Source organism: Euprymna scolopes, chromosome 42 (assembly GCF_053919585.1).
Source record: "Euprymna scolopes isolate OS-2025 chromosome 42, ASM5391958v1, whole genome shotgun sequence".
Taxonomy (NCBI): Eukaryota; Metazoa; Mollusca; class Cephalopoda; order Sepiida; family Sepiolidae; genus Euprymna; species Euprymna scolopes.
The window spans coordinates 23,244,484-23,260,192 of record NC_136523.1 but is presented as its reverse complement, the minus strand read 5'-3'; the positions used below and the strand labels follow the sequence as shown (position 1 = coordinate 23,260,192).

Here is a 15,709-nt window from a genome sequence, read left to right as displayed (position 1 = left end):
TAGCCACATTTGTTATATACCTCCTTTTAACCACTTTTCGTTTTGTTTATAGTAAAAACATGCTCGCTATTTATTTTTGATATGTTTTGAATTGAATTTTTTTTTTGTGTGTTATTGTTAACCTTTTTAAAACATTTTTATTTTTGCAAATGAGATCAGGTTCTTGTGATACAAGATTAAAAAAAAAACAAAAAACTTTACTGAATTAATTGACCACTCCTAAACAACCTGCAGTTTTGCGGTTTACTTATGGCCCGTATATGCGTTCTTAAAATTCTCATCAATTGTTTGTTTTTCTCGTCTTTATGCAACTTTGATAAGACACTTGTGCATTACTGTTATTTGGGATTTTTTTTTTCATTTCTTAATAACTTAAATGAGACCAATTCAAAAAGACCCAAAAGAGTCAAGTTTAGTTTAAAACAAAATTAATACACAAGAGTAATACAATAACACAAAATAAAACATTTATTGAATTAAAATTAATAAGTCCGTTTTCTCAAAAAGGTCATGCATTGTTTAAAACTTTTTATACATTTTAAGACGTACATTTTCATGTCAACTTTCATTTCAGAATTTTCCTTTTCTCTTCTTTTAATTCGATTAATGTTCAGATTTTTTTTATTTTAACCAAAAAAAAAAAACCTCCAAATTTTGAAACTCTTGGTTGGTTTTATTTTTTTAGTTGTCTCTTCAGAGTTTTTCAAAAATTAAAAATTACCCCCCCCCCCAAAAAAAAAAGATAAATTTTTACTATTACACCCATTAGGGGAGATTACTTATAGAGTGCTTAAAAAAAAAACATCTGTCAAGAAATTTAGAATTTAAACAAATTGAGTGGGAAGTACTCATTCCTTTCATATATAAATTTATATTGTAAAATGAGCACATATTTCCCGACCAGTTAGAGGTTCATTTTAAAAATTAAATATGTTATCCCTCCTCCTTTGTTTTTTGTCTCTTTACTTTCTCCATTTTTTAATTTTTTTTTTTTTTTATTTTATCTATTATTCATTTAACTTTTTTACTTGTGTATTTATATTACACTTTATTACTTTTAATTTTTTGCTTATATCAGATTTTTAATTATACTTTCTGAAGGATTGTTTATCTGTTTATATATGTACCTGGTGTTGGATATTTTTATCTTTTTAATATAAACTTTTTCGATACTGGTCTAATGACAGGTTTGAAATTTTAGCCATATTTTCGCATCGAGGAAGACCAGCTCTGCTAGAAAACTGCAGCTGGTGTCACAAATATTCCTTTTATCGGCTGAATTTGAGTTTGAAGTTTTTATTCACATTTTTTGCAAACTTGAAATTCACTTCGCTTTTTGTTTTTCCTCTGAAAAAGGAAAAATAACTATAATAATAAAAAAAAAAAACCCTCAAATAAAAAATGTTTTTTGTGACACTGGTCACAGCTTTCTAGCAAAACTAATCTTTTGCAATGTGAAAATGCGGCTAAAATCTCAAGCCCCTACATTAGATCAACATCATCTTTTCAATTGATTGTGAATTTAATATAATTTTGATTAATTTGGCTTTATTTCCATACACGGTGTTGGATAATTATATTTTAATATAAACTTCATTTTTCAATTGATTGAGAGGTTTGAATATAATTTTGATTGAGCTGGCTTTTCCTTGAAGTCTCTAAAGGATTTTTTTCTTAGTCTTATTTCGTTCTGCTCTAACAGATTTTCAGCTTCTCATAGTTTCTTCTGTGAGATATTGCATCATTTTTATGCTCAAATTCATCCAGACATGCATACATGCCCTGATAAGATTTACCAACTCTTTAGAGGATCTTGTGGATTTTACTATTTGAAAACTCTTATCTGGATTTCACTGTTTATTCACATTACCTTTTTGGAGGGTTGCCATATTTTTTTCTCTGGAATTTTAAGGATTTTACTGTGGATTTTTTTTCTTTTTTTTTTTTTTTTTCATAAAGTTTGTATTTTTCCTTGATTTTCGTTTTTATAAATTTTTCTCTTTATTTTTTATTCTACGTATATTTTCCCCTCTTTATATGTATTTCTGTATTTTTCCTGCTCTTTCTATTCCATGTTTTTAATTTTTTTTATATGATCCCCATTATTTAGTGATCCCCCATTATTTTTACCCTCCTGTTCACATATGCTTAACTCCTTTGTAGATATATTTTGTTTTATATTTTATTTTTCTTAATATATACTTGCTTCATTTGTAATCTAAATATTAAGACAGCTTTTAAAATTTTTTTTTTTTATAATGTTGACCCTTCTCTCCTGATGAGAAACATTTAGCTTTGAAATGCTACGGCGTAGAGGTTTTTCTTTCCCTTTATCTTCACTTATCTGATATAAAGTTATATGTAACTTTTATTCCTCCTCTTTTATTTAATACTAGCGAAGATGCCGGCGTTGCCCGGGTGTTTGGATGTGTGTGTGTGTGTGTGTGGAGAAAAAAGTTGTAGCAGGCAGGCTCGAACCCAAAGCCTTGACACGAAGGCGGAAAAGAAAGTGATGGTGAAACTCTGCAATATCTTCTCAGCAGCTCCTGCAACGCCAAGAGGGAGACCCTGATAAGTGGGCAAACCAAAGGTCTCTTATTGCCTGCACCTGGTTAGCCACAGCAGATGCTGTATTACACCAAACTAGGTGCCATTATTTCAAAAGACAGAAGGTTGCCATCATGATTATAATAGTATGTTTAACTAATTTTACATACTGGCATGTGTCGAATGGCTTCTAGAAATTGATTTGCAAACTAACCTATATTTGCGCAGATCTTTTAAAGTTCAACCTTATATTTGTCTTCCCTGTTTTCCTTGGTCTTATGTCAACTGACCTTGCTAGCTCAACTGTTCTACATCTACTTACCCAAGTAAATTTATTCTTGCTAATTGTAATCTCATAAAAATTTTATGTTTATACTAGTGGAAAAAATATCTTGCCCATTGATGATTTAAATTGGGGGGGGGTAGAATCATTCAGATAGGAAAAAAACCCAGAATCCCTGAATTATCCCCCTCTCACTCTGAGTTAAATAGTATTACTAGTTGTGATGATATTCTGTTTATAACTAACAATTTTTATTTTTATTAGTTTTTAGAGAGGGGAGTGATTCTGAATACCCCTTTGATGATTTAGATCTACTATGAAACTGCAGTAATGTTAAGATAAGCTGCCTCATTGTTATAAAGCTGTTTGGTTGTTGCACACTTAATTGCCACTGGATTTTTATTATTTTTTTTTTTCATGATCGCTGTATTTAGATCATGGAAAGCTGAAAAAAACTGTTTATTGTGTGTATAAGTATTTGGTGCTTCAGGATTCAACCTAATAAAAATACAAATCTTTTTGATGTAGGTACCAGTCATTGAACAAAAATGTTATTCTAAAAATCATGTAAACTGATCATGGATCTTTTTTTTTTTTTTTTTTTTTTTTTTTTTTTTTTTTTTTTTTTTTTTGCTCTTGAATTAAAATTCAACACTGGTTACTACCCTCCCCATTAACAATCTCTCCAGAAATAGATTAAAAATTAAAATAATTGTAATGGCTATGATATACTATTAATCGTTAAGACTTGGTAAAAAAAAAAAAAAAATTTTTAAATTAACATTTTTAATATATTTTCGTTCTGTGACTGATACGTGCATCCTAAAGATTACTTTATTTTTAGGTTGAATTTGGGATAAGAAACAAATACCGTAACTTTTTTTTTTTTTTTTTTTTTTTTTTTTTTTTTTTTTTTTTTTTATAACTATCCCCGACCCCATATTAATGAGTTTTTGAGTATCTTAACAAAAGGACTTGGTCTGAATAAGCTGGAAACCAAGGTGGTAAGTATGTTAACCTACAGAAAGGATCGGCTTCAACAAAAGAAGCCGATAATTGCTGCAAATAGCAAAAGGTGGTTTAAGCTGATGATTGTCAGTAAAATCGTGCCCCACCACCACCAGGGATATGAGATAACACTATCCACACATACAAACACACACTGGTAATTTGTGCAAATGTGTTATACTAGTGCAGTGGTGCAGATGTAAAAGAAAAAGTTGCTGTAACTCTATAACATTAAAACCATCTTAACACGGATCCGATACCGACGTTGTGAAAGTCTTGCAAGGTCACAAGAAATTTGACACTGTTTTTTGTTTTTACATTTATTACTGGAAGTTTCCGCACTAGATCACCTGACACTCATTTTCCAAGGCAGTGACAATATGGTCGCATTCCTGCATCTTGTTTAAATGCCCACCATCACTATGCCGAAAAATGGTTAAAAAGCATGTGTTGACATCGCAGAGGTTTTAAGTTTCTCTCCTGACACATGCTTTCTTTTTCCCTTCCTTTCCCTCTAATCCTGCTGTGACATCGTGCTCTAGCCACGACTTGTTCATTTGCATATGCGTTAGTGGCTTTGCTACAACTAGATGAGTTCTTGTAAACTGCAAAAAATGACGAGGTGGTAACTGAAAAGCCAGAATATTCTGCTCTCCCCTCCCTCAGAAAAAAAAAAAAAAACTATACCAAGATCAAATGACTTCAAAATTTTACAAGAAATCCAATGATATTAATTGAGCAGCCCCGTCAACATTCTTCAGTAGTAGGGCTTCAGGCGATTAGAAATAAACGTTACAATTACTCAATGGGAGAACGTAAAATCTGGGAGACAAATAGCAAATATCAAAAGCTTTTAAGTTTCTTGTCAGTAAAATCATGTGCCCCCCCCCACCTCCTGAGGTGTGGAATGGATTGGTAGAAGGCTTAAGAAATTCACAAGTGTATTATTGATATTGTCTGCACTGAGGATTGAACCTTCAGCCTTCAGAAGAGTGTCACTTAGAACAAACGTGATAATAACACTCCAGATGAGAACTGTAGTCAGAATAATCAAACTCCAGTGTCTTTGGCCGATCCTGAGCTAGGTCACACAATATGGCTAGCCAATCCAAATTCCATAGAGACGCTATTTTGTGTCTACGTATGTATATCTGCATATCTTGTGTATTTGTTCAGTTTGTTTCATTTGTAAGCCCGTTGTGATAAATGCTGTGCATTCATCTCCTTGGTTCATCGAAGTTTAAAGTCTGGTAAACTTTGGCCTTTCTGGGTTCTGTTTGCAGTTCCATGGCAGTTGAGATGCAGACACTACCTTGATCCTGTCTTTCTGCCTGCAATAAGTTCCTCTTCTCTCTTTCTCTCCTAACGTAACCTTCAACAGTGGATGTATTTTGGGACTAAAGTTTTTAGAGATCTAGATCACCAAATTTTGTTTTTAGCAACCTTCAATTTTTTTTTTTTTTTTTTTTTTTTCTGGAGGCTGATCCATTGCATGCTTATTGTGTATAGTTTTTACTCTTGTTGCTGTGTTATTACTATGCTTACAGACATGGATGTCGGGTAGGTTCTGTCGCCTATAACGAGTTTACTGGCACGAGAGCTTGCAGTAGAGTGTTCATGTAGCTATAAAGTTACTAACTTCTCCCACCTTTGCCAGACAAACTTCCATCTGTTTAACCTGAACCTTAAACTGTCGAGTATTAAAATGAAGGTTGCCGCATTATAACTGATTCAACAAAAGTCAAGGTAGGATTTGAGTCTATGCCCTTAAAAAAAGCACCCCCTAAGTAGTCATAAACAATTGAGCAAACAATCAGTTTAAGTACTTTCTTGGGCTTTGGAGTCACCACATCAAGGCCCAAAGGCCACTTTAGGATAAGGGTTAATGTTATTGACCAATCATGTTAAACTTGACCTTGTGGCTTTTCTGTTGGAAATATGGTGGTTTTAGAGCTTCAGCTCTCTTTCCAGTCGTGTCTGTTCGGATGTTGATTTCTTAAATCCTCCTTTATTTTTAGGGACAACCTGAAACGTTAATTGCCGCCTTCGGGTTTCTTCCCTGCCACTTGGCTACTCCTTTTATGACTAGAATCTGGATTCGGATTCTGCTAATCGTTAATACCAAAAGGGTAATTTTAAATCCTTTTCTCTCCTTTCTACTAATGTCGTAACCGCATCATTGTACCACGTTGGATGTAGGGGTCGGCGTGTGACCCACAGTTTTGTTTGGCTTTTGAGATTAGAAAAAAACAGGTTTTTTTTTTTTTTTTTTTTATCCTGCTGTTTCTCCATTTTTTTATCATTCTGTCATCCATCTTGTCACAACAATGTCTTCTATCACTCAGGCATGCAATTCTCTGTCCAAAGATGTAGATTTTCAATCAAATTTGTCTGAAACCATAACTAGGCCTAAATTTAAGCAAAATTGGTGCTAATTCAGATTAGGCATGCATAGGTTTGCGGTTGTGACATGAAGCAGTTCTGAGCACGAACAGAAAGCTAAAGAAGTTCTGATAATTGAGGTTTGAAGACGGATAATACAAATAAGAGATGTGATTAAATTAAAAATCTTTTTTTTTATCAAAAAGATTTATATTTTATGAGAAAGTAAAGACAAATGTGCAACCATCTTGAATAAACAAAGATAACTCTTTTCAATTTTCCGATACTTTTGTTTTAAGCCTTGTAGTGGCTATGATTTGCCATTAGGCACTTAAAATCCTCAAGATTATATATATATATATATATATATATATATATATATATAAACTGATCAATTTACGTGATTTGTGGAATATGATCTTTTTTTGTTCTGTAATGTAAATCAGAGACTTTTCTGTAGTTGTAATTTAATATCGGAGAATTTTGAACAATTACCAAAAAAAAAAATAAATTCTGAAAGTTTAAAATTGCTGGAATTTTACTGGAAATAGATACAAAAGTATTCAAGAAAATAATTTACAATTAATATTGAAGTTTTAAAAATTTTTACAATTGATAAAAAATTTTTTAAAGTTTTTTGGGTACTGGGGAAAACAAATCTTTTTTATAGAATTCTGAAAATGAATGAATAAAGAGTATTTTGAAATCTGTTTGAAGTAAAAGCTATTGAAAAAGAAAACTGCTTTTGTCCAGAATTCCGTCATATTATTTAAAAAAAAAAAAAAAAAAAAAATTGGACATGCATACCTGTGATAAAACAAAACTATCATATTCCAAAAATTATGTAAATTTTGAGTAGTTTTATCTTACTTTAAAATTTGATTTTATATATTAAGCTGAAGAGATTGCCTTATACATTAATTTGAAAACTATCTAGAAAAAATGGTGAGATAACTCAGTAATTTAAACTTGCAAGGTTTGTTGTAATGCCTATGAATTTTCTTTGTTAAAAAAAAATTTTTCTTCCAGAAAATAACTGTTTGGAATTTTCATTTCTTTAGGGGTATGTAGATGATTTTATATGCCGGGCCTTTCTTCTTGTGCAGCTTGAATTTAAGTTTGAAATAAGTCAAGTTGACATTTATTATTCATATTTATTTAAAGAGAAAAATAGAAATATTTTGGTCATTGCTTCCTTCCATTTTATCGTCTCCCAATTTTTCTACCAACATCTTCTATTTGTAAAAGCTTCAACCTTCTCCCTTCAAGAAAAAGAAACTTGTTTTGCTTTTTGAATGATTCCAGCACTGCTAGATACAAGGGCCCAACAATATTTTTTAGACACTTCAGTATTTGACTTTCCGAGTACCATAGTGGCAAAATTCCTTCAATAGAATAGCATAAACATATAAAGACAATACTTGTAATAAAAATGGAAGAAAATCGATTAGGTAAGGAAAAATGTATAATTTTCATTGTTTTTTACAAAATGCGTGACATTTTTTTTGGACATTGTTGAAAAACTGTTAATAGTCTGTAATATCACCATTCTTTTTAATAAGTTTTATCAATCTCTCTTCATAATGATCAAACATATGCACAATAACATCTATGTGTTTCTATTAGTTGTTTTTTGGTATCTAGTATTCGTTCCCACTCCAACCATATATTTCCATTAGCAAATATCATACCCCAAACCATAATTTCTCCTCCTCCCATCTGTCGCTTGAGTACAACAGACTCACCCCTTCTCGACCAAGTACACCATCCATCGGGCCCATCAAACTTGAAATGCTTATCAGTAAATATAACCTGCTTAAAGTAATGTTTTGTCAACCACCTTTTAGCACTCTCCAGTCTTGCTCCTTTGTGTTTATTTGTTAGTGTAATTTTTTTTCTTAGCCTTTGCATACTTCAAACCAATCCTATGCAGCATTCTTTGTACTGTTCGGACGTTTACATCCAATTCACATTTCTCCTTCACTTTTCTTGCTGTAACTTTTTCTCCAGATGTCAAAAACAGTGTCACAGTCCTCTTTATTCTCCTTTCAGTCCTCTTGCGAATTGATCGTTTCCGTCCTCTTCTTTTTCCGCTCTGAGTTTGTCTTCAGCATGTATTCGACCGTTGATTTTGACAGCTTCAAATCCATGGCGACCCTTCTGATGCTGAGGCCATTTTCATGCTTTTTCCGTGTCGAACAAACAACTTCTTTTGAATGCATTTTACCTCATTAAACTTAATTGTTTTGCCAGTAGAATAGAACAGATAATTGATTCTAATGATGACAGCTAAGTGTACGAGCCTAAAATTTGCATGCAGCAACATATATATATATATATATATATATATATATATGAACATAGCTCGTAATAAAATAGGATTTTTTGTCATGTCCAAAAAATAGTTGCGCAAGTTTTCTCAAAAATCACAAAAAGCTAAGATTATCAAAGCCAAACTAAAAAAGATTACACTAGTAGTGGATTTTCACTCCTCAACTACGTACTTACTATCTCCATAGTTTTTGGCACTAGTAACCACCTTGAAGTACTTTCTTTTTTTTTTTTTTTTTTTTTCAAAGTGTCCGAAAAATATTGTCTGGCCCTTGTAGATAGGATGCCCAAATCAACCCAGAGTGCATTTGTTTGCCCACATGAAACATAAACTGCTAAACTAGCATAGCTTGTTGATGCCCCCACCATAATTGTATAAACTATGGGTCATGCCTGCAGTTTTCACACTCCCCCAAATCATTTCTTTAACCTAAAAATAAAACATTAAAAACATTTTCAGAAATTCCTTTTAACTAAAGAGAAAAATTAGTATCTATTCTGTGTAAATAAGGACAATGATTTTTTTTCTTTTCTCTTTAGATAAAAATTATCCCCCCCCCCCCTTAAAACAAAAAACGGGTCCATTTTATGCTTAAACTTCTTTGAACGTTCATAAATTTCCAAAGTTTCTGGTGAAACTCTGAATTGATGTAAATGCTGCAATGTTGCAGGGGACTTTTCCATAAGATAAGATTGACGTAAGCACATACATTTTAAACAAATCTGGACATTGAAAATCTGTACAAATCCTGTCTGATAAGCTTTAAGATTAAATTTAGTACAATACTGGGAGATGTGAGCAAAAAAGTAGACTTCTATGGTATGGTCACGTTAGGATTAGGTTTCAAATGCTAAGAACTCTTGGCATAGTGTAGTAATTGGTAAAATTCAGTTGTAGGTTGCACTCTTTTGGAAGCATCAATTCTCAGAATAGGTGATACACAAAATATAATTACGAATTGAGAACCTGCTAACCATGTAGATTAAATAAAGTATAAAATTAGAAATTTTGTACAGGTTGCCAGAGTTTGACAGGAAGATTCCAGTTTTGAAAAGTTAGATTTGAAGAATTACAGAAGATATGCATGGACCAAAAACCTTGTGAAAATATCACAATAAGAATGGTCTGAATAATATAAATGTGAATTGCCAGAAATGTAGGTTTCCACGGTTCAATTTTTTTTTTTTCATTCACATGTGTTTTGACATTTTATGCTCTAGTTGGTTGTCATTTGAGATTTCATGCTGTGGACTTGTATGCATTAGTGTTTTATATATATATATATATATATATATATATATATATATATATATATATATATATAATCTGTATTTTGTGCATTTTTGTGAGCTTTTTAAACAAAAAATTGGTGGCTAAATAAGGTGGGCTTTCATAACATGCAAGTTTACTGTAAGTGTTACTTTGTTTGAAAATCTTATTTCATGAATGTTGACCCTCTATCAGTAATAATTGCCTAAAAAGACATTTTGTGTCTATGGTAACCCTGCTCCCCTTTTTTAATTTTAATTTTTTTTATGAAGGTAATAAGAGTATTAATTCAGAACCTGATTCATTATAGAGTTGGCTTCTTACAGCAGTTTACAGTAAACTGTTGCAAAAGGCAGACGCTCTCAGTTATCAGCAAAGTTTTCGTTAATAGGAAAAAAAATTGCTTATCTGATACCATTCTTGAAAAAGTTTTTGATCATAGTGGTTCCTTTGAAAATTTTCATCACAAAAAACATTTCATTGAAACTTTTTTTGCAAACAAAAAAAATCTAAGATATTTTCCATTCCCATTTATTTTGTTTCTTTGTTTACTTAAAAAAACAAAAAACAGGAGCTGCTAGAAAGGACTTGTCCTGCCTTGATAGTTCAAAATAGACTTTGTAGCCTCGTAGATGTCTTTTTCTTCTCTGCAACCTCTATCTCACAGATGTTGAGAGTTTGTCTCTGCTTATCGTTATTTTCATGGCAAGTGCTCGACTGAGCTTCAATCTATGGTCCCCCCTCGCCAAACTTTCACAAGAAACACTCGTCTAGCTGAAAACACTATCAATAAATCTCCCCACTCTTTATCTGTGCCTAAACCTAAACATAGATTCCGTGAACAAAGCTTCTTTCTTAGAACTGCACACCTGTGGAACTGTCTTCTGTTTTCCTGCTTTCCAGCTGACTACAATCTGTCTTCAAGTCTAACGTAAACACGTTCTTGATGAACCGTTCCACTTAAGTGAACAAGTTTACTGAATTTTCATTACTAATGATTACTATATTGTCCAATTGACTACTATACACTCTTAACCCTTATCCTCGAGTGGTCTCTGTGCCTTGATAAGTGGTTATGCCTATGTAAAAAATAAAAAAATACTGATCATTTTTTAATATACTCTTGAAAACTTTTCTTTCAAATAATATAAATTGTTAGTTTTGTTTTCAGTGTTTGGAATTTATCATCTAACGGTGTTCACGGCTGCTTTTTTCTGGCAACTTTTCCAACAACTGTTTACCAGAAACTACTAGAAGCTGTCAATGTGACCTTGGGTCAGGTGCTGGATTTCTAGTTAAAAGCTGAAGTAATTTCTAATATGAGAACTTTTGTTTTGAAGTTGCCTGTTTAAATACAAATAGGATATGGAAGGCTTTTGTCTCATTAAAAAATGTTTAATTTAGATATTACTAGGATTAATATAAAAAAGATTACAATGTTAGTCCAAGTGGCTAAAATATGGCTAAATTAGTGAATTTTTTTTTATTAGGGCCTGGATTCCCCCCCCCCCCAACCAAAAACCAGAGTGCCACTTAGACATAAGCTTTCATATCTAGAGATGTTATGTAGGGTGTGGCAGAGCAAGGTGTCGGTTAGTTCAGGTGACACTTGAAGTACAGTCAGGAAAGGAGTCTAACGGTTTGATGGAAGAAACTAAAGTAGAAGACTTTAGATCTAGGGATCTAATAATACATGTTGGTACACCGGTTCTCACCACATCACCAAAGTTAAGCAACAATGAGCTTGGCTAGTACCAGATGGGTGACCATTTTGGGAAGGCTAGGCACTGTATGTACCACGCTGAGTCTTAGAAATATCTAGGTTGGTATCTGGGGGAGCGTTTAACTCGGAAAGCAATGGGAAAGGGAAACTACCGTCTTTACTTGTTTTCCTGTGATTACCATGGCTCTACAATTTGGAGAGCTGTGGTTGCCAACGCTGTTAAAACAGCAGGGCCACTGATGATGAAGGCTGGGATTTTTGGATTAAGTTTTTTTTTTTTTTTTTTTTTTTTTTTTTTTTTTTTTAATAACTATCTACTTATTACTACAGGATGACCAACTTAAAAGTAGCCCAGAAAAATATAGTAGAGAACATTCTTTTATTGTTTAAATTACCTGTAGTGTTAAATTGAGACCTATGCATTTCTGGGCACGTTTGCAATTACTGCCTGTAGATCCTTTCTTGTGATTCTCCTGATAGCATTGGTAATGTTCTCCTTTAGTTGGTCTTGATTGTGAATATGCTTATTTGCATAAACTTTGTTTTTAAAGTCCCCCAAAGAGAAGTCACATGATGACAAGTCAGAGGAATGTGGTGGTCATAACCCTTTACTTATTGTTTTCTCTTCCGTAAACGTGTCATGAACTCGTGTCTGTGAGACGTGTGGTATGTAGCGCCATTTTGTTGGAAAAAGAATTGCATTTTATCTTGTGGTGTCAGATGGTCGTTTAAGAGAAAGATGAGATATTGGGCTACTTTTAAGTGGGCCACCCTGTATATTTATATAGTTCTACAAGATACACTCGAAGGAGGTTGAAGGTTATAGTGACTTAAATGTGAAAATAACTCTAGATGAGAACAGTAGTCCAAATAATGCAATTTTTGTATGATGACGGATTTTATTCTCATCTTTTGCGTATCTGAGTGATACGTACGCTGGTGACTGGCATACAATAAAATCCAGCAACCTCTTTTAGTGTTTGTAGAATTGTTTCTCGCTTTTTTTTTTTTTTTTTTTTGTGGCATATTGTTCTAGTTTCTATTTTCGTATTTTATGTTCTTATCCTTTCATCACAGTTGGTAACCTGCCAAGAATTTTTGTGTGCTACTGATTAAGTAAATCTGCCAAAAGACTTTCTTTTCTGCCAATCTAAAATTATTCTTCAAGGTTTTGTATTGTCGTCTTGTAGTGGCTCTGTAATCATGACCAATTGAGCACCATGGTTGTTTTTGCATTTGTTTGGCTATGATTAGTAGACCATTTTCAAGTGAAAGTGTCCACTGGACACAAGAACTTCCCCCCCCCCTCACACACACAAAAGGAGGAGGGTGGACCTGTAAATTCACCCTTGTCCGTTCGTCTGTCTGCACTTTTCACAATAACTATGCCTTGGAATTTAGTCTTTTTTTTTTTTTTTTAATGCCTCGGTCACTGTGCACTCACGGAGGACTATACATGCTTCACTCGTTTATTTTTCATTTTTTATTTTTCATTTTTTATTTTTCATTTTTTTTATTTATTTTTATTTTTTTTATAAAATGAAATTACTAAGTACTTTATCCACTATGCCACAGATTCTTGTGTCCAGTGGACACTTTCACTTGAAAATTGTCGATTAATCATAAAACAAATGCGAAAATAACCATGGTGCTCAATTGGTCATGGTTAATTATTTTTACAGGTTGATAGTTCAATCCTCAGTGTGGGTGATCGGAAAATACAATTGCAAAATACATAGAACTTCTACTAGTCATGTTACAGCTAAAGGGTTCCATTAGAAATTCTGAAAGTTCCAGAGTTTGACAATACATCCGACTGCAGTATTCCAACAATTAATCAATCCATCCATCCATAGCCCTTGAGCCCCTGGAGGGGCACAGGCATTTACAACTTCGTGTAGCAAGGAGTTCTTTTGACAGGGTGAGGGTGCTGGCCCCATGCCCAACCTTCCCAGAAGGTACATACAGACATACAAATGGTCACCTATCTGGTACTGGCCAGGCTCAACGTTGCTTAACTTCGGTGATCTGGCGAGAACCGGTGTGTCAACATGATTATGCCGTATGATTACTCAATCCTCATCTCCAAAAAAAAAAAAAAAAAAAAAAAAAAAAATACTGTTTTTAAGTTTCGTAGTGTGATACTATCGATGTCTCCTCTTCCCTATAAGTGTTTGGAATTAAATTTATTTCGTTTTTATTTTACCAGCAGAACAAATGTAGAGGAAGTGTTAACCAAGGAACACAAAAAGAACTAAAATAGGATTGTTAATCAAGGTGTTGCAATGAATAGTAATTAAGGACTGAACAATAGATGTCAATATGTTTAGTTAGTTTATGGACAGTTTTAGAAGTGACAATAAGTTTTACAGACTCTTGGATTTGTGACAGTTGCAAACAGTTGCTAGTTTGTGACAAAGTGGAATGCAAGGTGTGGCTCTCATCAGATGAAGATGAGCTGATGGAAACTGACAAACATGGTTTTGGAAAATGACTAAGATGTCTACCTTAGCATGTAGAGGATAGATGATAACCCCCTACATGCAAACACCTGGAGTGCAACTGATATTTGCAGAATAGTTGCCGTGTGTGTGTGTGTTTATTCATTTATTTTTTTTTCACTTGTGAAGCTGTGCGCAACCCCTTCAGCAGTTGTCAAAATAATGTGAAGGATGACATGGCTAGAAAAGACCAAAAGATCATGGAAACAACATTGGGAGTCTGTTTGGCGAACATGTGGTTATACAATAGAGCACCTAATGACTAGAGGCCATAACATTAACTTTGATAAAAAAACGATTTCTGATTTTAACATTCATTTGAATTAGAAAATACCAAATGTAAATGTTTTTTTTGAAGTTAGATTTTATTTTTACTAGCAAGAATATGTTCCCTCTTGTCAGATTTTTTGTTAGTCATATATACTAACAAACATATATTGCCACCCCTCCAAAGGAGAAGCTAATGCCTGGTATGATGGTCTTAGAACAGATACATGACCTTCAAATAAAACAAACAAGGTAATAATTCCTTGGAGGTAATGCCTGAAAGGATAGTCCCATGACTCCGAACAGAGCATTAAAATATATAAAAAAAATTGTTTCAGGCAGACCAAATTTCTATTAGTAATTGTTGTAGTCTTCATAAAAATGCAGGACAATATTAATCAGCTATTGTGATATAGGGGCATCCTAAGTAGGGAGTTGTGGAGCGAACTGCTTGTTCAATTTCTACATGTTGGTACAGTTGGGATCGGGAAGGAATTCCAAAGATGAGCAGTTTGAGAGGGGTATTATTAGAATAAAAACATGTTTCAGTATCTAGAGTACTATGAAGGGGTGTGATTTTGCTGCTTGTCGGGTTGATATTATATTTGCATTGAAAAATGCATTTTCTTCAGAGCAAATTCCCTTGAAGTACCTATAAAACATACATGTATGCAATATTGATGTGACAGAAGTCTAGCTTGGTAGACCATGTGGAAAATATTAAGATGTTTTTCTTCTCCCTGTCCAAGAGGGAGAATGGTGGCTCTATGAAGGATACTGGCAGGTGTAAGTTTTTTTAGCCTGGTAGAGGGAGCTTATCTTCTTTGCAGTTCATATTTATTCCAATTCATGTTGCATGAGTTTGAATGTTGGGTAGGGCGATATCAACTATGGCAATGGGTGGTTGGTAAGGTTTCTTATTGTTAAGAGCTTTAACTGCTCGTCTATGGAACACAATGCTGTGGAGCTGCTTCCCAGATGACTATAATATGGTTTTAGAGTCCAACATAAACAAGTTCTTGTTGGGGCATCCTACCCAATTTTCACCTTCACAGATCATTGTTTTATCTCCTGACACTTAACCCTTACCCTTGAATAGCCTTCTGGTCTTAATAAGCAGTAACTCTATAGTGTGTGTGTATATATATATATATATATATATATTATTAAGGACTGCTTTCTTCTGTGGAAAGCAACCATTTGTCCAAGACATTAGTATTTCCAGTGTCGCGACCATGTAAATTTGTTGTGTGTGTATAATATATATATATATATATATATATATAAAAATTAATTAATTAACCATGCTCTAGTCCTTCACCTTACAGATGCTAAACTTTTGACTGACAAACAGTATGGATTTAGACAAGCCCGTTCCACAGCAGACATCCTCATTG

General features: G+C 33.3%; 1 protein-coding gene across 7 annotated transcripts in view; it reads left to right on the top strand.

The window, feature by feature from the left end:
- The window catches only part of LOC145266958 (pyruvate kinase PKM-like), a 142,482-nt gene that overhangs the window by 41,239 nt on the left and 85,534 nt on the right, over positions 1 to 15,709 (top strand). For 2 of the 7 annotated variants that reach the window (XM_080122781.1, XM_080122785.1), the window contains exon 2: positions 5,857 to 5,967. The exons of the other annotated variants lie outside the window; for them this stretch is intronic. In XM_080122781.1, the coding sequence (XP_079978907.1) occupies positions 5,920 to 5,967 (48 nt within the window). In that variant the 5' untranslated portion in view covers positions 5,857 to 5,919. The remainder of the gene's footprint in view (positions 1 to 5,856; positions 5,968 to 15,709) is intronic. 7 annotated transcript variants of the gene reach the window in all.